The 26,794-nt window shown below is 44.1% G+C and overlaps 1 protein-coding gene, 1 long non-coding RNA gene and 2 other non-coding genes across 4 annotated transcripts in view; 1 reads left to right on the top strand and 3 right to left on the bottom strand.

Moving 5' to 3' along the window:
• Nucleotides 1-2,393: 2,393 nt before the first annotated feature.
• The window catches only part of LOC148666806 (zona pellucida sperm-binding protein 3-like), a 109,364-nt gene continuing 84,963 nt past the window's right edge, over nucleotides 2,394-26,794 (bottom strand). The window contains exons 2-3 of the mRNA XM_088630982.1: nucleotides 2,518-2,633; nucleotides 2,394-2,451 (exon numbers count right to left, since the gene is read on the bottom strand). Of these exons, the coding sequence (XP_088487108.1) occupies nucleotides 2,394-2,451; nucleotides 2,518-2,633 (174 nt within the window). The remainder of the gene's footprint in view (nucleotides 2,452-2,517; nucleotides 2,634-26,794) is intronic.
• On the bottom strand, nucleotides 7,856-7,927 carry trnaw-cca (transfer RNA tryptophan (anticodon CCA)). Its single transcript has one exon. It is a non-coding gene; the product is annotated as a tRNA-Trp (tRNA).
• On the top strand, nucleotides 14,607-14,689 carry trnal-uaa (transfer RNA leucine (anticodon UAA)). Its single transcript has one exon. It is a non-coding gene; the product is annotated as a tRNA-Leu (tRNA).
• Nucleotides 19,912-20,690, bottom strand: LOC148666809 (uncharacterized). The gene is made up of 3 exons (XR_015937047.1): nucleotides 20,236-20,690; nucleotides 20,035-20,148; nucleotides 19,912-19,967 (listed from the first exon to the last, which is right to left on the bottom strand). It is a non-coding gene; the product is annotated as an uncharacterized LOC148666809 (long non-coding RNA).

Genomic DNA, 26,794 nt, shown 5'->3' on the forward strand with positions numbered 1-26,794 from the left:
TCAGTCTAGTGAGCATGTCTTGAGTGCTAGGGGAAACCCTTTCTCTGTGATATGCTCCCCTTCAGCTGATTGTATTAAAGATCTCTGTTGACAATCTCCCAACCTGAGTGAAGACTGAGTTTTCTTTGAAATACGCCTTCCCGGACTCGGACCCATGCCTGTTTACTCCGACTACGCCTGTGTCTCGCGCCAACCCTACCAAGGGCACCGCATTGGATCCCTATCCTCAGCAGTCAGCCCCTGAGTTTCTTGTTCTGAGTGTCTTGGTTACATTCGTTTGTGTGTATAGATGAAAAAGCTATTGAAGAGCACCCCGACACCCCCCACCCATCTCGGTGGAAGTTGCCATGTTCAAAAAATCCTAAAAAGATAATTAAAGTTTCACACAACAAAGCATGACTGTGAAAGGTCAGGAGGCCTGCCTAATGGTGGTGCTGGCCCCACTAGCACCTCTTCCAGCAGCAACCTTAGTTTTTCCCAGGAGGTCTCCCATCCAGGTACTGACCAGGCTCACACCTGCTTCAGTACTGAAGGCTGCTGATTATGGCCAGCAGCCATATCACCCTGCAACTCACAACTGGCAACCCACTGAAGCTAAGCAGGTGTGCGCCTGGTCAGTACCTGGATGGTAGACCTCCTGGGAAAAACTAAGGTTCCTGCGGGAAGAGGTGCTAGTGGGGCCAGCAGGGGGCACTCACCCTGCGGTCCATGTGCGTCCTAATGCCCCAGTATAGTGATGGGGACACTATACTGTAAACAGGCGCCTTCCTTCGAATGAGATGTAAAACTGAGGTCCTGACTCTCTGTGGTCATTAAAAATCCCATGGCGTTTCTTGAAAAGAGTAGGGGTGTAACCCCGGTGTCCTGGCCAAATTTCCCCATTGGCCCTTACCAATCATGGCCTCCTAATAATCCCCATCTTTGAATTGGCTACATTTCTCTTCTCTCTTCCTCACTGATAGTGGTGAGTGTTCTGGTGCACTATGGCTGCTGTCGCATCATCCAGGTGGATGCTGCACATTGGTGGTGGTGGAGGGCAGTCCCCATTACCTGTAAAGCGCTTTGAGTGGAGTGTCCAGAAAAGCACTATATAAGTGTAAGCAATTATTATTATTATTATTAATGAGCACAACACTTGATTACAGTAAAAAAAAATCATTAAAAATCATTAAAAAATAAAGAAATGTTCCACAACTCAAAGCAAGCTTGTATAAGGTTAGGGGGCCTGTCTGATGTGTAATGTGTAAACATCCAGAGGAGCTTCTACTGGTGCCACAGCCACCCGAGTACTGGTCACCAGGCTCCTAGTACCTGTGGACAAGCAGCACCCAGGATTGAGGGATCTGCTATACCCAGAGACCCACAGTCTACTCATCTACACAGTCCCTTTGTCCAGCACGGGATCATTCCTCAGTTATCCAAGCATGGTTGTCTCTTGGGCAGAGATGCATCCACAAGGGATAGAGAACCAGACCCACCTTCATTCTGGCTGCCAGCACACCTGGACTCACAGCAGGCACAGACCTCATGGTCACCATACTGCTCCTCCCACCTAGAGGAGAGGAGGACAGGTGAGGCCTCCAGCTGGCATGTCCCAGAGCACCCTCAGCAGGTTCCTTGCAGAAGTACCTCTTTGCCTTCCTGTTGTAGGTGCAGGACTTGGTCCCTGGTGTTGCTTTAGCAGGAGCCACAGCCACAACACAGTGCATGTACAGCTCAGTCACTTCATGCTGCAAGAGGGAAGGTCACAGCATTAAGGGATCAAGGCCAATAGAGGGACAGAGAAGGACCTTCTGCCATCTGTGAAGGCAAGCTGGAAGCTCTAGGCACTACAGCTGCCACAGTCTGGTTCACATCTAGATCATGGATGGAAAAGCAGACAATGGATCAGTAGAGCAAGAAGGCTGAGCAGCCTTTGAGAGCAGTACCTTCCTGGACAGCATCAATCGTGAAGCAGAGCACATCCTTCTGCTTGGAGGGGACAAACCTGGACAGGCAGCCATCTGCCTTGCTGTCCACCATGCACCTGGGGACAAGGACAAGGATGAACCCCTGCAGGCTCTCAGGGCTCCTGCCCGCCTCCCCTCCCAGAAGGGGCCGTACCCCAAGTTGTCGATCACGGGGAAACGGGGCTGGGAGTGCTGGTCCGGTTTCTCCGTTACGCAACACAAGTGGATGTACAGCCTCTGCTCCACTGTGGCAAAGTAGGCAGTGGCCTGGAAGTACATGGGCTGACCCAGGAAGTACTCATCCTTAGGAGAGAGCCGGACCCAGCAGGCTGGAGAGAGAGAGGCAGCATTACACCTGCACACAGCACCCCTTGCAGGCAGGAGCAGCCACTCACTCAAGGAGCTTACAGTTGGTGGTGAGCAGGACAAAGCTGTGCTTGTTTTTCAGGTCCTTCTCCTGGCCCACGTGGGGACATAACCAACCTTGTAGGAGTAGTGGAACCTGCAGGACAGAGGGGGATGAGGGGCTTCTGGACACTTTCCCCAGCAGCAGCAGAGCCCTGCCTACCTGTTGTAGGAGCACTTGACTGGCACAGAGAAGGGAATGAAGCGATGCACAGGTGCACTGGAGGAGGGCGGGGCATAGCGGAGAGTGTTGGAGTACACCAGGCGGCCCTGGACAACCTGCAGGGTCACAGAGGAAGGGATATTCCCAGGAAAGGCAACCCCGACACTGGCCCTACAGCTCACATCGATACACTGCCTGTAGATGAAGACCCGCTTACCGATCGCTCAGTGCCACACTCGTGAAGACTGTAGATGAAGTAGAAGTAACTGCGTGTGGTTCGGCTGACGCTGCAGTTGCCCAATGTCACCTCCGATGGCCGACAGCTGATCCGAACAGGAGCCGACTGACCCTCACGTACATCCTGCTGGAGTCGCACCACACGGCCACTCCTCAGGTGCCCCCGATGGCCGGGCGAGCCGGCTGCCGCCCTCGCTGGGGAGGAAACAGGACGCTCTTGATGTAGGCGGGTAAGGGGCGGCTGCCGGCTTCGGGCTTCACCTTCTCCTTGTCGAAGTAGGGCGAGTACGCGTCTCTGGACACGGGAAGGCGGCGAAAGTCGGGAGCCAAGGACTGCGAGTCGTTCTCGCTTGCAGACAGGTCTTCGGAGGGCGCATCTGCCAGGCTCAAGTCCTCCGACTGGGCTGCGTCTTCAGGAGCCGGGAGGTCGGCCTGGAGCGCCAATTCCCGAGAGTCCCAGCCAGCCGGCCCGGCGGAGACCAGTGCGGGGAGCCCGGCCCCTGCGCACAGGCACAGCACAAAGAGAAACGAGCGCATCGCCAAATTAACGTCCCGCTTAATTGCTACAGAAGTAAAATAAGTAAACCACAAAACCGTGTTGAAGCAAGAAAGCATAAAGTGTGAACGCGGTGACTAGGTTTTTATACTGGCAGGACCTGCTACCGCACACCTGGTCACACTACCGCTCAATCAACACAATCAATTACACACAGAGACTCGGAATGTTCTCAGGGTCTAATTAGGACCTGATTCCAGTCTGAGGCGGGACTCCGTGAAGCCGCCTGAACATTTTCCCGTGTGTATCTGACCCCAGCGGAAGAGTTCCACGCAATTTCGACAGAATTAAATCACCCACACGTGTAAAATTTGCTCAGATTAATTTATTGTTCAATTAGTTTCTAATTTACGAGGACAGTGTGTTAAACTCGCTGTCAGACAGAGAACGGAACATGCGACACGTCCGTCCACACTTTCTTTTATCGAGGGGGTTGTTCTATCAACACAAATTTTACTATTTTTCATGTGTAATTGCATGTCATATTAAAATGTGTAATACAAGCATTTCTTTGTTTTCCAGTAAAGAAATACTGATCAGCTTTTGACATGATCTGATAATAATTTGTCTGATTTTCCAGAGATTGCTTTTGCTTCGCAGCACTGAGAACCTACGGAAGCCCGTTTCCGCCAGGGAGTAAAAAAAACGCACTATGGTATCTCAGAATTGTGACTTAGAATCATAGAATTGCGACCTAAAAACTCAGAATTTTGACTTTATCTCTCACATTTGCGACTTCGAAATAGCCCATATTTCATTGTCTGTCCTTTTGTTATTGTAACGGATTCGGGTTCCAGGGCTTGTGCCCTCGCCGCTCCCACCCTACTTCGTGCCTCACTGTATTGGCTCGAACCCAGGTCTTGCTGGCTAGAACCCGAATCCGTTACAATAACAAAAGGACAGACAATGAAATATGGGCTATTTCGAAGTTGCAAATGTGAGATATAAAGTCGGAGTTGTGAGTTACTAAGTCGCAATTCTGAGTTACTTAGTCGAAATTCTGCAATACCATAACGCGTTTTTTTAACTCCCTGGCAGAAACGGGCTTTCATACATTTCAATTAGTCTGATCAGTGTAGGACAAGTTAATGTAGAATCATTACTATGTCTGTCTCTTGTTTGTATGTAAATGAATGTCTTTGACAACTTAATGTTAGTTTTTAATTTAGTTTTACGATGTAGGTCATGCGTTAACATTTGCACGAGCATAGACTTTTAAAAAGTATTAGGAGCTGACAGGGTGCCCCTTTGGAATAGTTGTCAGAAAATGTGAGAAAAGGAAAGGTACGTACGCTCTCACACACAGCATTAGAGATTGGCATCTGATTGAAAAAAACAACTACCTGTCTCCCCAGCATTTAACGGTGCTGTTGTTTTGATTTTACATATTGTTAGCATTTTAATGAATTGTTAAAAGATTGATACACAAATCGCTAAATAAGAAAACGTAAAAACCCTAGCTGTAAGCAATTGGCCATTCATATTCCTGAATTTTAAATCCCTGTGTTTTTCTGTATCTGAATGCCTGGTGCAGCTAATTTGAAAGCAGAGTCTACCATTTACTGTATTGCAGAAGCGTATCGTTGCCACCAAGGAAAAAAAATCCTGAGTTTACAGGAGTAAAAGAGGAAACAAATGCAAACACCGTTTAGAAAAAACACACACGTCTCAGGCCTTAACCATGACAAGGATGGGATCTGAACCTAGACGAGCAGAGCACAATGAATTAGCAATCCAAAAAGTGACTCCTGTTTAATTTTCTTTTCGCTTGCTCGATTTGTAGTACGCTCCTAAATCCTTACAACCGATATACAAAACGGCTTCATGTGCCACAGCATTCTGCTGCAGGTACGGGTTGCACCGTGTATTAGGCGAACCCGAATTAAATATTTCAAATATGTGAAGAATTTCATGAAACCTGAAAAAAGATCACAGCCAATGTCAGCAATTTAGAGCCTGTAGGCAGCTTCAACAGAACAAAACGATCTGAAGCCGCAATTCTTTCATAGAGTGTATTGTGATACTCTACGCTGTTGCTATTACTGCTACTTCTGCTGCCGTTGCTTTAAACTCTACTCAGCGGGCAAGTAAAGTTGTACAAGGAATAGACTACTTTGAGCCGTCCAAATTCCATTATGTGAATTTAAGCTTTTTGTTATTAATAATAGCATTAGTAATACAATGCGTGCTCAGAAACGTTACTTATTAGCTTATGAAGCAACAGTGTTTCGACAATTTGCGGTCTTCAAAAAGTAAACGCTGAAGTTTTTATACTTCCTTGTGAGCAGATCACCTTTGATTTAGAAAAGGAAAACTTACTCCCCTGTTGCTTTCATTGCAATATCTGAATCGAGACCCAAGCGCTAAGAAAGCTGAATAACGCAAAAGTCATAAACCCGATTTTAATTTAGATACACATTTTCTAATGCAGCCTTCATTACAAGACAGTTTATTTCTCGAAAGCGTGTTATGTAAAAAAGAGAAAAACGAAAATATATGGATGACAATATTTAAAAGATGAAGATTTTATTTTTGAGAAATTGTCATTTTATGTATCTGGACGCTTTTCAACCGCTGTTTTTAGAACTTTGCTGTGCTTCCTGAATCATTTTCAGTGTTATAAACTGGGTGTGGAGATAGCGATCACTTTGTAGAGCAGTTGATAGGCTGGAGCTGTTCAGACTACTCTTGTTATTTCTCAAACGCTTCCATCATTTTTCTTTCACGGTAGGACGCGAGTGTGTACATGTGTTTGGTTTTCGTTTCACTGATTCTTATTGAAGATTTGGGAATTAACGAAGAAAGAATCAGTAGCCAGGAAGGCAGAAGCTTTGGTTCTCAACGATCTTGAAGACACGCCCATGTAGAGCAGCGTGTGATGATTTGTACTACAAAAGACCAAGTGCTCAGTGACGTCTGCGTTTACCGTTGAAACGTTTCATCTCAGGTGCAAAAGCAGTTGTGTTAAACAGAGCTGAGTGGCGCAGCAGAAGCGTGCCGGGCCCATAACCCAAAGATCGATGGATCAAAGCCATCCTCTGTTATGCACGATTGATAAGCATACCATCAGTTTAATGACGTGCATTGAAACTGATTTCTTCTCTCGTGTGTGCAAACTTCACACTTACGGTGCTCTTTAATCTTTACAAATATGCAGATGCCCAAATGTTTCTTTGGTTGTTCTGACATCCTTTATAGATTCCTCAAATCCTTCAAATGAACATCCATATCAGCACAATTATGTTTATATATTTTAAAATTAAAGCACATACAACAAAAATATCAATGTACATTTGTACTGTGCTCATTTAATAATGATTGTCAAGGATTGTCAAGTTCTCCAACAACTCTGTGTTATAATTTTAAAATATTTTTGCTAAGGATACACAACGGGTGTATAAGGCATTCTAACTACAGCCAGCTGAAGATAAAATTCCACACGTGAAAATGGTTTAAAACACGCACATTTGCAAAGTTCAAGAGGGCTTTTAGCGGAGATTATGTTTACATCGAAACAATCCGAAGCGCGTCCCTGACCACCAGCCCTTTGTTTAACAGCTGTACAAAGACACACTCCCGTGCACAAGGAAATGTTGTGTTTAGCAGAAGTCAGTTAACATGATCCGTGACCTAATTTACCAGAGCAAATACTCACCCAGCAGGGTCTGCTTTACTACAAAAGAGAAGTACAGTGAAAGACGTGATCATTTCACGCCGTTGTGGAACAAAACGCGTTTTTCTTGGAATTCTAAATCAATTAGAAATTCAGAGCAACACATAAAGGCTTTGTCTGCTTAAAAGTGATGATTTTTAAAAACTGATAAAAATGTAGAAAACACGTTTCTCACGTAGAAATTTAAGATGGGGGTGGGGTATTACTAGGGGCGGCGCTGAACTCACCATGGTACAATTCATTTACGTGACGGGCAAGTGGTTTAATGGATAACGCGTCTGATTTCGGTTTATTAGATTGTCGATTCGACTTCTACCGGGGTTGTGTGATTTAAATCAGGCTCCTCAGAAATAGATGTCCCTTATGTAAATGAACCGCACCTGAAAGCAAACGTTGGGTCTGGGTTCCTTTCTTTCCTGCATGAAATAGCAAATTGTTACAATAAAAAACACCAACTAATGTCCAATGGCGTTAGTCATTTAAGTAAACATGAATATACTGTAAGGTCTTGGTACATGGGAGTGGATTTCAACCACAATTAAAAAAGGGCAAATTATAATTACTGGCTTCAGACACTTTTTCAAACAAAAGAGACCAAACACTCCCTAACTTTCAGGTTTGCTTGAACCTGTAACAAAAAGGAGGTCTGAAGCTTCCATTCACTGTCTCTAAAGCCGGGCGTGATGTTTCCCGGATATGCAGTGTGCCTTTTCTCTTGTCGTGTTCATGACGATTCGCTGCATAAGCTCCTGACTGGGTGTTGTGTACTGCGCTTTACTTCGTTCAGATTACCTATGTGGTGTACAGATAAAACCCGACTGCGTGGTGTAATTTCCGGGCTCGGCACCAGCAGCACCTGCAAACTCCTCAGCTGACCTCGACGTGATTTGAACACACAACCTTCTGATCTGGAGTCAGACGCGCTACCGTCGCGCCACGAGGTCACTTGCCGCAAGTGCTTTTAATTCCCCCAAAGAGAACAATCAGCGTCCCTGAAAAAGATTTTTTTCATTCTCTCCTGTGAGGAGCGCCGCTCTTCCAACGAGGGTCTCCTCTTCCCAGACCACAGATTATTCTTTCCGCCCGGCTCTCTCACAGAGAGCAGACACTCCGTCTCCACTGATGTGTTTACTACATCTATAGATCTGACCCCCTACAGCCCCGATATTCCTGGACAGGATATTTACCACCAGCCTCGTGAACTTCTCATCTTGACCTCTCCCAGGAGGAGCACAATTAACACAGAATCCTCTCTCCATTTAGCAAATAACACAAAACACTGTTTACCTGTCAAGACAGAAAACCGGGCTGCTCCAGGTGAGGCTTGAACTCACAACCGCGGCATGACTCCACTGATCATGTCATTTTACATGGCCTGAACCAGGAAAGCGACTGGAAGTCGAGCAGTTATGGCGTTGTTTTAATACTTGCCTACTCTTTCAATTTTTCGGTCAAATCTTTTATTTGGGAGTACTTTCAATGGATGTTAATCCTTGTCCTGATGCACGATTCTGGGCCATGGTGCATCTTGAATAATGTTCTTATAGGCTTCAGTTTGGAAAAGTGCGCTCTTCAGAAGCTACCGAAACCGCTAATGGTTACATAACACTTAGTGCAAAAGCAACGTTCGGGTTTGAAAAAGAATATTACTTGCTATGAATACAAACACTGTTCCAGGAGGCGTGTTAGGGCTATTTTAGTTTAGATCATCAATTCATCTTACATTTCTTCTCCATCTATATCAACAGCGTCATCGCTACTGAGCGCTAAAGGCAGGTCCTGGCAATACAATGTTCTTTAGAAAACATTTCCACTACCATACGTAAAGTAAAAGATACCGATTGCACGCAACTAATAAAATCTCTTTTCCAGGGACGTTGTAGCTAGATGCAAATTACAATCGAAAATGTATCAGCTTTAACATTTTCTTTTGGATCCACAGGACGATCAGCACGAGACTCAAAATATACCTGTGTTTGACTGTACAGCGTAGATTGTACAGCATTTATGTTTATATTTATGTTAAAATGAAGGCAAATATATCACAATATCCAACTTCACAGTGCTAACGTAACAATGCTTGTCAAATTCTCAAACAAATCCGCGTTGTATTTCTAAACTATTTTAGCAGAGGACGCAACAGGAGTATAAATGATATCTCCCGCCAGCCCTTCAAAGATACTTTTCCATGGGTGAATATGGTTGTCTGGGGAGTTGCGGTGTTGATCACTATTGGACTTCCCCGGTCTCAAGTGTTGTTGTTGGACACGGGCAAAAGACTCGCATTTTCGGCAAATATAAAGAGGTTTTTGAACGCGCTCGCCGATTGCGCCACAGAGACTGACGAGAGAGGCTCTACTCCATTCGCACCTTTCTGGTCAAAAAATAAACATTGCTTGTATTTTCTTGCCAGTCGGCAATATTCCTTCTGCTCTGATAGGCAAGAATTAAATTTCATTTTTCACAAGCTGTATGAATTTCTTGAAAAACAAGTTGTCGCAGAAAGGAAATGCATTCATGCATTAAACTAAATCAAGCCCTAAGCCTTTGTGCGAAAAACCCAGCGCGGTCTCCAATTACCCAGACTGTAAGCACGGGAATAAAGTTTTGTTTGATTTCTGAAACCCTTCCTTTAAGCCCTGTTTTCATTCATTTAAGGGTAAACTATATTGACAATACTACTGACAGCAGGAAGATTAAAATATTCTTTACTCAGCAGCTTATTAAAAACAGCTCCCATGATTTTCAAACCGATTTTTTACACAGAACACTGACACAGCTTTGCGTTCTGAATCTCTTTTTCTCTTGCTTTTATTTAATGTGGCACAATGCACTGGGATAGGGGTATTCTGTTCACAAACCAATAGCATTTAAACCACAGCACCCACAATGCTGTAAGTAAGTGTTTTGCACACTAAGCAGGTCCTCTGACTTTTCCCAGCTTTGTTTTGGGTTGTGGAACCTTTCTTTATTTGTTTATGATTTTTTGAAGATACTACAGGTAATACACTGGGATAGGTGGGTCGTCTTCATGGCTCAATAGCATTTCAAATACAACAGCCACAGTCCTGCAACCAGGTGTTTTACACACCAGACAGGCCCCCTAACCTCATACAACCTTGCTTTGAGTTGTGGAACATTTCTTTATTTTTTAATGATTTTTTTTTTTTACTGTAATCAAGTGTTGTGCTCACTAGGCAGGCCTCCTGACCTTTCACAGTCATGCTTTGTTGTGTGCAACTTTAATTATCTTTTTAGTATTTTTTGAACGAGACGGGTGGGGGGTGTGGGGGTGCTCTTCAATAGCTTTTTCATCTATACACACAAACGGATGTAACCAAGACACTCAGAACCTGTCACGCAGGGGCTGACTGCTGAGGATAGGGATCCAATGCGGTGCCCTTGGTAGGGTTGGCGCGAGACGCAGGCGTAGTCGGAGTAAACAGGCAGGGGCCCGAGTCCGGGAAGGCGTAGTACAGGCGTAGGCACAGAATCGACAGGCGAAGGTGTAGTCGAGGGACTGGCAGGGGTCAGAGTCCGGGAAGGCGTAGCAGTTGCGTCGGTGTGGATTCAGAAGGCAGAGGCGTAAACGAAGAGACAGGCTGGGGTCAGGATCCGAGAAAGCGTAAAACGGGCGAAGGTACAAAATCGAGTGGCTAAAGCGGTAGTCGGAAAAGCGGGATCGAGGTCCAGGGGAGAAGTCGTAGTAAGGCAAAGGCGTAGTTAGTAGGTAAGCTCCGGGAGAGAATCTCAATCGTGAGCAATGACCGGGGGACAGATGAGGGTTTAAGTAGAGGACTGATTGACGCGTGCACGTTTGGTATGGGGAGAGCTCGAGGGAATGCGGGAGCGCTTGCCTGCGTGAGGGAGATTCGTGACAGAACCAACAGAATCAACCTGAACTCACAGAAAAACAAGAATGCCCCCGAGACACCTGCACCCCCCCGGACCACTCTGGTATCAACACCCCCAAACCCATCCATACCAGCTAACAAGACTCAGAATCGGTGCAACCCTCCAACCTGGACCAAGAGCAGGATGGGACAAGAACCTGCACCACACTACGTACACAGGTTTGTATTTTTGGCTGAAGATGAAAATGTCTAACATAGATTGTTTTGGTTCTAGCAAACAATAAAAATAGTTGTTAAAATCCAAACACACATAATGAGATCACTCTCTGTCAGTATGTGTAACATTCTGGGTCTGGGCTCCTCTGTATTTGGGCTAAAGAGAGTTCAACAACATTATTAAATGCACTGACATCCTAATCTGAAAATATCCATTGTTTAGGGGAGACTTGACCACCCACTGTCCCCCTGGTATCGTGAAGCTCATTGTCCTTTAGCTTTCCAAAACCAGAATCACTTGGGACTCCGGGGGGATCGGTGTATGCAAATATGAATTCCTTATGCAAGAAATTGTATATGGTCAATATAGCGATCATATCTTATCAGCAGATGGTAATCTCCAAGGAACAAGTAATAGGTTTATTCCACGCTGAAAAATGATCAAATGATTGATGAACCCAAGATTGATGAAGGTTAGGGGAGCTGTCTGGTGTGTTAAACACCTGGTTGCAGCACTGTGGCTGTTGTGCTTGAAGAGCTATTGACTCGTGAATAGCACCCTCCTATCACCATGTACCGCCTGTCTAATGGTGCCATATTGAAAACATCATAAAAAAATAAAGAAAAGGGACACAGCCACAGCAAGATTGTATAAGGTTAGGGGGCTTGTCTGGTGTGTAAAACACTTGGTTGCAGCACTGTGGCTGTTGTGCTTGAAGAGCTATTGACTCGTGAATACCACCCCCCTATCCCCATGTACCGGCTGTCTAATGGTGCCATATTGAAAAAATAATTACAAAATAAATAAAGGGGCCGCAGCCACAGCAAGGTTGTATGAGGTTAGGGGGCCTGTCTGGTGTGTAAAACATATGGTTTCAGCAGTGTGGCTGTTGTATTTGAATTGCTATTGAGCCATGAAGCAGACCCACCTATCTCAATGTCTTACCTGTAGTGTTACCTTCAGAAAATCATAAAAAAATAAAGAAAGGGGTCACAGCCACAGCAAGGTTGTATGAGGTTAGGGGGCCTGTCTGGTGTGTAAAATATATGGTTTCAGCAGTGTGGCTGTTGTATTTGAATTGCTATTGTAGCGGCAATGCTTGTTAATAAGACTTAAGCGTTGGTATGCTGTCCTAAAGGAGGCCCCATCTCACCCTCCATCTCTGTGGTGCAGCCACAGAGAAAATATTCATGCAGGCTGATTTAAGATGTTTTCTTTTGATAAGGAACAAGCTCCCAGACGGGGATGCAGTTAGCTAAGCCTGGCTATCATGATCAATGGTCATCCATTGGCGCCTATCAGTCTAGGGAGTGCCGAATGGACATCTGGACTGCATTCCTAAGTGTCAAGAGTAAGTGAATTATATCTCATCTTGACCAACCAATCAGGGACTGGCAGGGCGTGGTAATACCATGTGGGTCTCCAATGCCCGCCAAACTCTCAACCAATCAGCACACATCTGGGTCTTGGTCAAAAAGGGAGCGCAAGCTCAGATCGGGGCTCTCCTTGGCCATTTTCGCGCATCCTCAGAGACAATCACGTGACAACTGCTGTTGTCTGCAAAAGGACTTGGACTTTGTTCTAAGCGCGAGGCCGAGGATCCCGTACGTTCTCAGAATTCTACCAACGTGAATGCTTCGCTTGATCAACGGCAGCCTACAGTTGGACCCTCGTTGACAACCTGAATAGCTTATTCAGAAGCAGCGCTGGACCGGGAACGAACCAGCTTCTTCCCGGGCAAAAGAGTGACTTGTGAGGACTCGCGGTCACACTCTGTGCATAGAGACTTTCTACTAGCCAGCCGGACTCCTGGTAGATCCCCTCAGAGCAACAACTGCCCTGCGCGCCGCAGTCAGATTCCTCCGCCCATCCTACTCCGAGCTGCACCTTGACTGGTTGGCCGGTAGACAGAGGACGCCGACACAACGCCCATTGGACAACCGCTGCAACAGAGGCTGCAACAGAGCCTGTCAGCTGGTTTGGTGTTCGTGGCGGGAGATTCCAAATCCATACACAGTGGATAAGTAAACCCCATGTTCTACATTGCGTCTCGAGAATTCAATTGTACCTCAACACAAGTTGTTATCAATTTAATTCATGAGTAATGTATTTACTTCCGAGTTTAGAGTAACAGTGGGTAATAACACTGGTTAGCGATTTGGTAACCGAACGATATATATTGACATATATTCTCTGTTGTGTATCTCTTTGTGTTTGCATCTCTTCGAGATTATATACCTTGTATATTGATAACCCTCACAGTAAGGTCTGCCGCTCGTATCCAGGCAGACTAGTATATCTTTGGTGCACAATTTATATTAATAATTGTATCTCGTGTATCGAACCCGTGTGTGTTGTTAGTTGTTTGACGATTGATTTTCTAAAAGCTACAACGAACAACCTCGTGATTACTGTTACAATTAATAATTGTAAACCCATCAAACCACTACACTATTGAGCCATGAAGAAGACCCACCTGTCCCAGTGTATTACCTGTAGTGTTACTTTCAGAAAATCATAAAAAAATAAAGAAAGAGGCCACAGCCACAGCAAGGTTGTATGAGTTAGGGGCCTTGTCTGGTATGTAAAACATATGGTTTCAGCAGTGTGGCTGTTGTATTTGAATTACTATTGAGCCATGAAAAAGACCCACCTATCCCAGTGTATACCTGTAGTGTTATCTACAGAAAATCATAAAAAATAAAGGTTCCACAACCCAACACAAAGCTGGGAAAAGTCAGAAGACCTGCTTAGTGTCCAAAACACTTACTTGCAGCATTGTAGGTGCTGTGATTTAAATGCTATTGGTTTGTGAACAGAATACCCCTATCCCAGTGCATTGTGCCATATTAAATAAAAGCACAAGAAAAAGAGATTCAGAACGAAAAGCTGTGTCAGTGTTCTGTGTAAAAAATCGGTTTGAACATCATGGGAGCTGTTTTTAATAAGCTGCTGAGTAAAGAATATTTTAATCTTCCTGCTGTCAGTAGTATTGTCAATATAGTTGACCCTTAACTGAATTAAAACAGGGCGTAAAGGAAGGGTTTCAGAAATCAAACAAAGCTTTATTTCTGTGCTTACAGTCTGGGTAATTGGAGACTGCACTGTTCTGCTTCCTATGGTCATATACAGGTTTTTCGCACGAAGCCATATTGAACAGTGTTTCTCACGTTGTGAACGTCTGTACACAGCGGTCCTCCGGGTTCCAGTAAGTGCGTAATTATGCATTGATGAAAAACCGGAGGTTTAAAAAAAGATAATTAGCCCACTGATAGTTTGATGTAGAGGCTGTGGAAATATCCACAAGTCTTGGTCTTTAAAATGCATTTGGTTTGACGGCGTTCTGTGCTTCCATTGGGAAGATATGGACAAAAGAATATTCGTGCTCGGTCAAAAAAATGTCATAAAAACGAAAAAGTAAAGAAAGCATTCACAATGTATTTTATACACAAAGGAAGTATTCTCGCAACTCTAAGAGGTTTTGTGGTTTAATATTTTTTAATTGTTGAATCATATTTAAATGCTAAACAACTGAAGAGCATATCGTTGTAGACCAGGATGGTCGAGTGGTTAAGGCGTTGGACTTAAGATCCAATGGACAAATGTCCACGTGGGTTCAATCCCCACTCCTGGTAGTGTTATAATAAGTTTTAAGTGACAGAACACTTTGATGATTTACTCTCTATTTAAATATGAATTTGCTAAATTTCAGTTCAGTTCTCTTCACTCCCACTCCCTGGCATAACTGAGCTCTCACTATCGCATACTGAAGGCTTTACATGCATTAGCTGTGATACAGCTCCCAATAAAGACGGAATCAAACAGTTTGTTCTATTTCTCATGGTGATCCTCTTCTTGATCCAAATGAAATGGATCATTTAATTTGATGCCTCGAGAAAAAAAAAAGGAGTGAATTTCCGCCTGTAATGATTGATGCCCCATCAAACATTTTGTAACATCCCTGGAAGATTATACAGTAGAATCCTGGTTTGTGGCTTAAATTCAAGGTAAACAAGTCTAAGGAAACGAGTTGGAAACTTGATGTCGAACTGGAATTTAAGTACCCGGAATGTTTCACTACATTGGGCAATATGTGCCAGAGAGGCGTGCTTTAAACCCCTTCGATAGCTCAGTTGGTAGTGCAGCTGACTGTATTAGAAACAGTTAGGAATCCTTAAGTCGCTGTTTCGACCCCAGCTCGAAGGAAGGTGCTTTTGTGAACTTTAATCAAATAGTTAAAATAGCGACTCTTTTTCACTCAGACGTTGATCAAAAGCTCAATAAACGATGAAGCAGAGGCTCTTGTTCCGAATTCAGCTAACATCTGGTTGTCTTGTTTTGGCCAAGATCTGATCTTTGAATTAAGGGACTACGCTGTCTGATTTGTAATTCAAAAGTAGATACAAATGTCACTGTTTTCAAAGGATAGGTACTTAATTGGCTTTATGATTTGGTATTGATTTTGTATCATTATATTATTACGTTTGTGCTTTCTGTGTTTTTTATCGTATTGTGAACTTATTTTTTGCGATCCAAAGAGCCTCAGACGCACAGTCTAACAGTAACCAAACCAGAATGGATTCTGCTGGGAGCCGGACTGAGCTCATTCTCACTCCCTGTGCTGAAAACAGAATTATCTCTTCCCCAAACATCGTCTACAGCTGCTAGATATTGCTCTGCGTCCTACTGCTCCAGCAATTCCTTTGACCAAAGACAGATCACTAGTGCGCTTTTAAACTTCTTGCCACTACAGGCTCTTTGATGACTCATGCTGACTGTCCTGTGAATCCAAAAGAAAATGTTAAAGCTGATACATTTTCGATTGTAATTTGCATCTAACTACAACGTCCCTGGAAAAGAGATTTTATTCGTTGCGTGCAATCACTATCTTTTACTTTACGTATGGTAGTGGAAATAGTTTTAAAAATGTTTTCTAAAGAAGATTGTATTGCCAGGACCTGCCTTTAGCACTCAGTAGCGATTACGCTGTTGATATAGATGGAGAAGAAATGTAAGATGAATTGATGATCTAAGCTAAAATATCCCTAACACGCCTCCTGTAACAGTGTTTGTATTCATAGCAAGTAATATTTTTTTTCAAACCCGAACGTTGCTTTTGCATTAAGTGTTATGTAACCATTAGCGGTTTTGGTAGCTTCTGAAGAGCGCACTTTTCCAAACTGAAGCCTATAAGAACATTATTCAAGATGCACCATGGCCCAGAACGTGCATCGGGACAAGGATTAACATCAATTGAAAGTACTACCAAATAAAAGACTTGACGGAAAAATTGAAAGAGTAGGCAAGTATTAAAAAAACACCATAACTTCTCGGCTTCCAATCTCTTTCCAGGTTCAGGCTTTGTAAAATGACATGATTAGTGGAGTCATGCCGCGGTTGTGAGTTCAAGCCTCACCTGGAGCAGCCCGGTTTTCTGTCTTGACAGGTAAACAGTGTTTTGTGTTATTTGCTAAATGGAGAGAGGATTCTGTGTTAATTGTGCTCCTCCTGGGAGAGGTCAAGATGAGAAGTTCACGAGGCTGGTGGTAAGTATCCTGTCCAGGAATATCGGGGCTGTAGGGGGTGAGATCTATAGATGTAGTAAACACATCAGTGGAGACGGTGTGTCTGCTCTCTGTGAGAGAGCCGGGCGGAAAGAATAATCTGTGGTCGGGGAAGAAGAGACCCTCGTTGGAAGAGCGGCGCTCCACACAGGAGAGAATGAAAAAAAATATTTTTCAGGGACACTGATTGTTCTCTTTGGGGGAATTAAAAGGACGTGTGGTGAGCGACCTTGTGGCGCAACAGAAGCGCATCTGACTCCAGATCAGAAGGTTGCATGTTCAAATCACGTTGAGGTCAGCTGATGAGTTTGCAGGTGCTGCTGGTGCTGAACCCGGAAATTACACCATGCAGTCTGGTTTTATCTGTACACCACATAGGTAATTGAACAAAGTAACAGCGCAGTACAGAACACCCAGTCAGGAGCTTATTCAGCGAATCATCATGAACATGACAAGAGAAAAGGCACACTGCACATCCGTGAAACATCACTGGCTTTAGAGACAGTGATATCAGAGAATGGAAGATTCAGACCTCGTTTTTGTTACAGGTTCAAGCAAACCTGAAAGTTAGGGAGTGTTTGGTCACTTTTGTATGAAAAAGTGTCTGAAGCCTGTAATTACAATTTGTCCTTTTTTAATTGTGGTTGAAATCCACTCCCATGTACCAAGACCTACAGTATATTCATGTTTGCTTAAATGACTAACGCTATTGGACATTAGCTGGTGTTTTTTGTAACGATTTGCTATTTCATGCAGGAAAGAAAGGAAACCAGACCCAACGTTTGCTTTCAGGTGCGGTCTATTTACATAACGGACTTCTATTTCTGAGGAGCCTGATTTAAATCACACAACCCCGGTAGAAGTCGAATCGACAATCTAATAAACCGAAATCAGATGCGTTATCCATTAAACCACTAGTCCGTCACGTAAATGAATTGCACCATGGTGAGTTCAGCGCCACTACTAGTAATACCCCACCCCCATCTTAAATTTCTACGTGAGAAACGTGTTTTCCAAATTTTTATCAGTTTTTAAAAATCATCACTTTTAAGCAGACAAAGCCTTTATGTGTCGCTCTGAATTTCTAATTCATTTATAATTAAAAAGAAAATAGCGTTTTGTTCCACAACGGCTTGAAATTATCACATCTTTCACTCTACGTCTCTCTAGTAGTAAAGCAGACCTTGCTAGGTGAGCATTTGCTCTGGTAAATTAGGTCACTTTTCATGTTAACTCACTTCTTCTAAACACAACATTTCCTGGTGCACGTTTTCTCCATGAAAAAATACATTTTCCCTTACATGATTACTCGTTTTTTTTTCATCAAAGAGTACAGAAAGAAGAAAGAAAGAAAGGAAGTGTCGTAAATGAACTCTGTCGCCCGTGGGAGATGTCAAGCGCATTGGACATGAAAAGTGCCCGATAAAAGCCATTTCTGTACGTTTCTCTTAGTGTCGGGGCCAGAATGTAAAGGAGGCAACATGCTCAGCCAGCCGACTCAGCTTACTGAATGCAGGTGTCTCTGAGCGGTGTGTCCAAGGGGCAGTAAAAGAGGAGAATTCTGCCGGCGCCGTGGCTTAGTTGGTTAAAGCACCTGTCTAGTTAACGGGAAATCCTGGCTCCAAATCCCAGCAGTCCATCGCCTGTGTTGCACTACACACCCTGTAGATAATCAAAAGCATATTGAGCTCCTTGGTAATGAAATTGGCAGATAAAAGCCATTTCACATCCTTTCTCAACTTGCTCAGTGAGCAGGCTCACCGCACACCGAACGAAGATATAACAGAGCAGTGTGTCCAACTGGCTGAAAAAGGGCAGTGCTTTGCTGGCGCTATGGCTTAGTTGGTTAAAACGCCTGTCTAGTAAACAGGAGATCCTGGTTCAAATCCCAGCAGTGCCTTACTTCCTGTCTTCGCCCACTGTTTATTGTTACAGACAATATGCTTCTGCATTATGTTTAAATGAACTTTTAATTTCGCTTTTGGCACAACTTGTTTTTCAAGAAATCCACACATTGCGAAAGATAAAATGCTCATCTTTCTTATCAGTGCAAAAGAATTACTGCCAGCTGGCAAGAAAATGACAACGATCTTTTTTTTTACTTTAGCCAAAAATCTGTGAATGTAGAAAAAATACAAAAAATGTCAGTTTCTATGGCACACTCAGTCAGGGTGTCCTTCAGTTAAACACAACGTTGGTAGATCAAACGCACCCAGAGACACACTTTGAATTAATCCGATCTAAACATTACCTTCTCTAAATGTGATTGAGTTTCTTTCCACGTCCTTAGCCATCTTGATGTTTGCAGAGATTTTCAACTTTTGACACCAGTCAAACTACAAGTAAATAGTGGAGTACCTAAGTCAATATCACTGGGAATGTGAATATAAATGTAAACATCAATATTTCTGCTGTCTCCTGATAAACACAAGTATAGAGTCAAAACACAAAAAATAATGCTAAAATGTTATTCAGTTAACACCCAGATGTGACAAAACACATTTAATACTTACATCCCCTTTAAATATGTATTTCCTTAATATCAGTTCTCTTCCCTCCCCAGGATACCTGCAAATTCACTACAGCATATTAAAAGTTGTGTGTAAGTCTTACATGTGTTCTGAGTAGTATAAAGCGACACCTTTCGTCAAACTTTTGGCAGGTACCACGCCCCCTTTTCCAGCCAATGGCAGTCAGCGGTGGTTGGCTGTCCCGCCCCCTTGTCAGCCAATGGCGTGTTGTTATTTGTGCATGTCCCGCCCCCTCAGGAGCCAATGGTGTGTTGTTAAGGGTCGGAACTCCCGCCTTCCCCCCCGGCCAGTCGGTCCGGAGCCTCAGGGTCCCAAAGCCCAAAGGCGGTGCATCCCTCGCTTTAGGTATGTGAAAGTGTGTATTGGTTTGGAAGGGGACCATGTCTGCAGCGGGGTTGAGTGCGCTCTATTATAAACCTAGGGAATCGGGTAGTTACAGCTGCACGGAGAGTCTGGTGTGAGCTGCGAGATCCCGTGTTGTGAGCGGCGCCAGCCACGGCCGGGTGGCCGAGTGGTTGTCCGGCCAGGCTGCTTATACGCTGCACAAGCCGTGTCTCAAAAGCAGCAGGGTTGTAAGCACACACACACTGACTGCGTAAAGTCTCACGGAAAGAACTCGCAGGACAAACACCATGTGAAATGTGAACCGCTTTATTTCAACAGTAGGTGTTTCAAACATTGGGCTCATTAGGGACATCGTTAGCTAAACCTTGTTGGGCATCAGCTTTATTAACATTTGGCCGAACACACAAGCATAGACACGAAACATTCAGTTGTGCTGGTAGGCTGAAGATTGACCCGTCCACATCCTCTTTATTCTATTAAAGGAAAAAGAAAAGAAAGGCTTAAAAAACTTTTGAGCTAAGGTTTTTTGTTAATATTTACCATTTGTAGCGTGGTATCATCGCTAGCACCCGGCAGTTCTTCAACATCTGGTACCCCAGCTGAACTCACACCCCCGCCGCTGTCACAGGGTGCAGAGGGTGGGGTCGGGTTTTGCTAAAAAGAAGACCAAGTATTAAAATGACATACGCTAAGCACCGATACAACAATTCCACGATCAGAAAAAATATTTTAGCCGCCTACCTCTTCACTTTGTAGAGTAGCAGACCCCGTTGTTTCTCCACACAAAGAAGCCATCTCCGCAGCTCCTAACAAGGGGCGGTGTCTGACAGCGCCAAGGACGCGCTGCGACCCTGTCAGTCCGGAGCGTTTAAGAATATGCGCCAATGGTGTAACCACGCCTACATAACACAAGACATTTTTCAATTGGTTGTGATGCTTTAAAACGCATCACAACCAATGTTGTGATGACCCCCCCCCCCTTGTTTTATCGAGAGCGAATAGTATTCACATATCAGTTTATACGTTTTAAACTTTAAAAGTATTAACACACAACGCAAACACAAATGATGTGTTTGCCCAGAAAAGAAATTTTAAACACGCGGGTTTGGTCTTAAAGTTTTTAAAATAATGTAATAAGACACAGTTTATTTTTAATAACACATTCGCGACAGCTTTTTCGAAAGTTTGAGATAAATTTCCACACATCGCAAGCGTAAAAGTCTTTAAGGTATTAATAGGCAACAAATGATGGGGTGTTGTTCTTCATACTTTAACGGATTGGTCTTAACGTTTTAAAATCACGTATTAGAGATAATTTGTGATGTTTTGGAGACGTGCGGTGTGTGTGACGGGGTCAGTTAAAGTGGCTTATGTACATCGAACACACAGAGCCCGTTAAAATCCAACACCCGTTAACCACGGCCAGTGAGTTCAAGGTTGGCCCATATTTTCTGGATGGTTATGCTGTAATTGACGGAGTGCCGACAGCCTTTGAGCTCAACGGTTGCTTTTTTCATGGTTGTAGCGTTTGTTATTGTGAAAACGATTTTAATCCGCTGACAAACACTACTTTTGGCTGGTTGTACGATGGTTAAAATTAATTTTCTCAAAATGAGAGGTTTTAACGTGCGTGTTTTGTGGGAGCACGAGTTCAGAGACATGCTTGTTGAAAATGGAGACTTGGGTAAATTTTTAACAGCTGCGCAGTTACCAGAGCCTCTGCAACCGCGGGAGTCACTTTTTCGGGGGAGAACAAATGCTATTTGTTTGCATTACACAGCTATGATTTCACCAGTCTGTATCCGTTTGTGAACAAAACTAAAAAATACCCACTGGGGCACCCCCGAATCATTTATAACAACTTTGGAGATTTAAAACGGTATTTCGGTTTAGCGAAGGTGAAAGTTTACCCACGCAGACGTTTATACTTTCCAGTTCTTCCAACCAAAATTGACAAAAAACTGTTTTTCACACTGTCGTACGTGTGCTGAAACAAAACAGACCACCCCCTGTGAGCACGGTGATGAAGATCGCGCCTTGACTGGTGTCTGGTGCACCCCTGAATTACAGATGGCCTTAGATCTGGGGTATTGAGTGTGTAAAATTTACGAAATTTGGCATTTCGAAAAGGCCTCACACGATATTTTTACCGACTACATCAAACTGCATCTGAAAGGGAAACAGGAAGCTTCGGGGTTTCCAGAGGGGTGTACAGATGTCGCGAAACAACAAAGATATATCAGCGAATATTATGAAAAAGCGGGTGACGGCTGGACCCCGGCAACATTAAAAAGAATCCGGCCAAAAGATAGCTTTCAAAAATTGCCTTGAACAGTTTGTGGGGGAAGTATGGACAAAGAGACAATTTACCACAGACCACCATTGTGAGAAACCCCGATGAATTGTTCAGGTACTTATTTACGCCATATCATGAGGTGTCAGCCTGCGAGTTTATCAATGAAAACACAGCCTGTGTTACGTGGAAACACTAAACACCACTATACAGGCCATTCAAACACTAACATTTTCATCGCTAGCTTTACAACCGCCTATGCCCGCTTGGAGTTATACAATCTGCTAAATGCTTTGCAAGGCCACTGTCTGTACCACGAGACAGATTCGGTTATCTTTGTGAGCCGGGAGGGTGAGTGGAATCCGGAACTGGGTGACTACTTGGGTGAGCTGACCAGCGAAATAGCTGCTGGACAACACATCACCGAGTTTGTATCAACAGGACCCAAGTCGTACGGGTACAAACTGTCTGGAGGGAAAGCCTGTTTAAAGGTAAAAGGCATTACGCTCAATGTGAACAATTGTGAAAAAGTTAACTTTAAGAGTCTGCGGGACTTGGTTTTTGACTATGGCGTTAACCCTTATGCAGAGTGCCGGGAATTTAAACACATTTCTATTCAACAGCCGATGATCGTGCGTGTTAAAAAGGATTGGCGCAGTGAGACCCGGACCTTAAAGAAAACCCAGAAGGTGGTGTACGACAAGCGGGTGCTGCAAGAAAATTTGACATCGTTGCCCTACGGATATTAACACGATGGATGTCAGGTTAAAACACCCTTTTTCATGCATGTTGTCCGGACCCACGAATTGCGGTAAAAGTTATTTTATAAAACAGCTCTTGGAGAACGGTGATACCGTTATGACTCTTAAACCCGAAAACACAGTCTGGTGTTACAGCTGCTGGCGACCTCTATACGCTGAGTTGCTTGTGAAATTTCCATACATTCAGTTTATAGAAGGACTACCAACGTCGTTTTCCGACGACCAGCTACTGCCGCAGGGTAGAGTAAATTTGATTGTAGTTGATGATTTGATGGAGTCTGCGTGTGAAAATAATGAGATAGAAAAAGCTTTTACCAAATACGTACACCACCGAAACCTCAGCATCATGTATATCGTCCAAAATGTGTTTTGTCAAGGCCGGAAAAGTAGAACCATCGCGTTAAATACAAACTACATGGTGCTGTTTAAAAACCCTAGAGATAAACTACAGATTACAACCATGTCCCGGCAGATGTACCCCGGTAAAGCCATTTTTTTTTTGGAAGCGTTCGATGACGCTACTAAAAAACCTTTCGGTTACTTGTTGGTGGATTTAAATGCCGACACCCCAGATGACTATCGTTTGTGAACAGGTCTTTTCCCCCCAGATGTACCCATGGCTTATGTATTTAAAAAATCTAAAAGTTGGTGATCTCGCAACCACAGACTCAGTCGAAAAAACAAGTTCGGGGCGTCATCATGTCTTCACGCGTTCTGAGAAACCTGACTCTCTTAAATTTTCTGGTGAAAGCCGCCCCCAAGCAGCGGAAAACTATTCTCTGCAGGGCTACAAATGATCTTATACAGGCCATAGCTGAAATTGCCTTGAATACCTTGAAAGGGAACATACCGTTATCTGCTAAGCAGTTTGGGACCCTGAAGAGAAAGCGTAAGCTTATAAAGACTTTGAGTCGAAAGGGTCTTTCTCTTAAAAGAAAGAGACTCTTGGTGAACCAGTCCGGCGGTTTTATCGGGACCCTGTTCAGTATTGCAGTACCATTGATTACGGGGCTTCTACAACGTCAATATTGGAGCACGCTGAAAAAATGTACCTGGTACCTCAGAAACAGCTCGATCGACTCCGAGAGCGGTCTGGGTTCGAAAAAATAACAACCCGTCGGTTGGATGATGAAATGCGAGACATTCTTCAGAACTCGCATCTGGCCGAATATGAAAAAGTGAAATTGTACAGTTAGGTGTTACAACGGTATTTGACATTAATACGCCAGGAGACTTCCGAAAAGGGGACTTTAACTGTTGTACTACATGAAAATGCACCCGCCGAGCTATCACTCACGTTAGCACAACCGCCGACATTGAGCGACACTGACTTTGGGTATATTTTGGACAGTGTGTCTCAGCGGTTCCGGAGAAATGCCAAGATATTGTTAAAGACCATGGCCCGCAATGAACCATTAATAGCCTGGAATGAAAAAGGGGAATTTGTGTACAAGGGGGCACCCGTTGAGGGCTCTCACATGATTGGTCTTGTCAGGGCTCTCACGCAGCAGCAAGCAGTTGCGGTCGGTAAGAAGCCAAAAGGTTGGGATGTGTTCATGGAGGCTATGGCAGAAACCAACGTGCCGGGCACCTTGCTAGCCAACGCTGGTAACCGAGAGCTACTTGAAAAACTCAAGGCTGCCCCGCTGGGGTGTGCAGCGTCGGTCAAAACTTTAAAACAACCAGTAGAGTTGTCGATGGTCGACCCGGTCTCTTAGATAACCGCTGAAAGGAGACGATCATTAATACCTAGACCCACATGGTTGTCTTTGTAACATTTTTTCTCTGGGTATGTGTGTTTGTGATAAATGACTTGAAATGTATATTAAAAAGCGTGAGCAATATAGTTAAAAATTTTTGTAAGAAAATGGCTTGGATGTAACATTAAACATAACATTAAAAAAAGCTTGAGCGCTATAACAGCGAATGTATAATAAAAATATTGTATTGATTTTAATTCATGTTTTGTGTTCTTTCTAAATAATAACCACACAGACATCGAAATGGTTTGATTTCATTTTTATTTTAGACGGTCGATTAACATTTATGACATGTTTTAAATTGTCGTAAACACCCGCGTAATTGAACATTCGTATTTTCAAATGGCTTAAAAGGGTATCAGGGTCTCCGTCTCACACGGCGTCGGTTTTTCAGAAACATTTCCACCATGGGGTCATTCTGGATTGCATTCGTAGAATAAAGTTCTAAAATGTTTCTAAAAGATAAACCTTTACATCTATGGTGTAGTGGTTTTGATGGGTTTACTGAGACAATTATTAATTGTAGCAGTAATCACGAGGTTGTTCGTTGGGGCTTTTAGAAAATCAATCGTCAGAACAACTAACAACGCACACACGGGTTCAATACACGGGATACATTTATTAATATAACTGTGCAACAAACATATACTAGTCTGCCTGGATACGAGCGGCAGACCTTACGGTGAGGGTTATCAATATACAAGGTATATAATCTCGAAGAGATGCAATCACAAAGAGATACACAACAGAGAATATATGTCAATATATATCGTTCGGTTACCAAATCGCTAATCAGTGTTATTACCCACTGTTACTCTAAACTCGGAAGTAAATACATTACTCATGAATTAAATTGATAACAACTTGAGGTACAATTGAATTCTCGAGACGCAATGTAGAACATGGGGTTTACTTATCCACTGTGTTTGGATTTGGAATTTCCCGGCACGAACACCAAACCAGCTGACAGGCTCTGTTGCAGCCTCTGTTGCAGCGGTTGTCCAATGGGCGTTGTGACGGCGTCCTCTGGCTACCGGCCAACCAGTCGAGGTGCAGCTCGGAGTAGGACGGGCGGAGGAATCTGACTGCGGCGCGCAGGGCAGTCGTTGCTCCGAGGGGATCTACCAGCAGTCCGGCTGGCTAGTAGAAAGTCTCTATGCACAGAGTGTGACCGCGAGTCCTCACAAGTCACTCTTTTGCCTGGGAAGAAACTGGTTCGTTCCCGGTCCAGCGCTGCTTCTGAATAAGCTATTCAGGTTGTCGACGAGGGTCCAACTGTAGGCTGCCGTTGATCAAGCGGAGCATTCACGTTGGTAGAATTCTGAGTACGTACGGGTTCCTCGGCCTCGCACTTTGAACAAAGTCCAAGTCCTTTTGCAGACAACAGCAGTTGTCACGTGATTGTCTCTGAGGATGCGCGAAAATGGCCAAGGAGAGCCCAGAACTGAGCTTGCGCTCCCTTTTTGATCAAGACCCAGATGTGTGCTGATTGGTTGAGAGTTTGGCGGGCATTGGAGACCCACGTGGTATTACCACGCCCTGCCAGTCCCTGATTGGTTGGTCAAGGTGAGATATAGGTCACTTACTCTTGACACTTAGGAATGCAGTCCAGATGTCCATTCGGCACTCCCTAGACTGATAGGCGCCAATAGATGACCATTGATCATGATAGCCAGGCTCAGCTAATTGCATCCCCGTCTGGGAGCTTGTTTCTTATCACAAGAAAACACTCTTAAATCAGCTTGCATGAATTCTTTCTCTGTGGCTGCACCACAGAGATGGAGGGTGAGATGGGGCCTCTTTTAGGAGCATACCAACGCTTAATTCTGTCTTATTAACAAGCATTGCCGCTACAATGGTATAGAAAAAAGACACGATGTAGACCGCAGGTCACCGCAAAAGAATCTTGCAATTGTCTGTTGTTGTAAAATATGGAATTAGCATTTCTGTTTAAGAAATCAATAATATTCTTGGGAAAAAAAAAGGCTTCGGGTGAAAATCCGTAGGAGTCGAAAAATTCTGCGCCCTCGTCGTCGGGTAAGTAAATAGCCAGCCAGTGTTCACCGGGGCAGTCGTGTGGGTGAGTATTAACTATTAAACTCAGAGGAGGCCACGCCAGTCTCTCACGCGGTAGGGCATCACTGGGGAACACGCCTAGAAAACTGTCTCGGGTGTAGCGGTCCTGGGTTAGAATGTCTTCCAGCTGTTTGGTGTTCATCTTTATGTGCAGGTTGTGTGGCCTCCAGTGCTTTTTAGCTGAAGTCGTAAATGACTTGACGTCTCATATCTAGCTCTATCACGTTGTCGAACAGCGTGTACACAACCATGTTAACTGTAGTGGGTAGCGGTAGCGCGAAGCGTATTTCAGCTCTCAGATTACCCGTTTTGATAAGTGAATAATGTCCTGTGCACTCGTCGTCGGGGCTGAGGTTGAAAGCGAACAATGTGTAACCTCGCGCGTACTCCTCGCGGTCCACCAGAAGTGG

This window comes from Lepisosteus platostomus, chromosome 5, assembly GCF_059453375.1.
Source record: "Lepisosteus platostomus isolate fLepPlt1 chromosome 5, fLepPlt1.hap1, whole genome shotgun sequence".
NCBI lineage: Eukaryota > Metazoa > Chordata > Actinopteri > Semionotiformes > Lepisosteidae > Lepisosteus > Lepisosteus platostomus.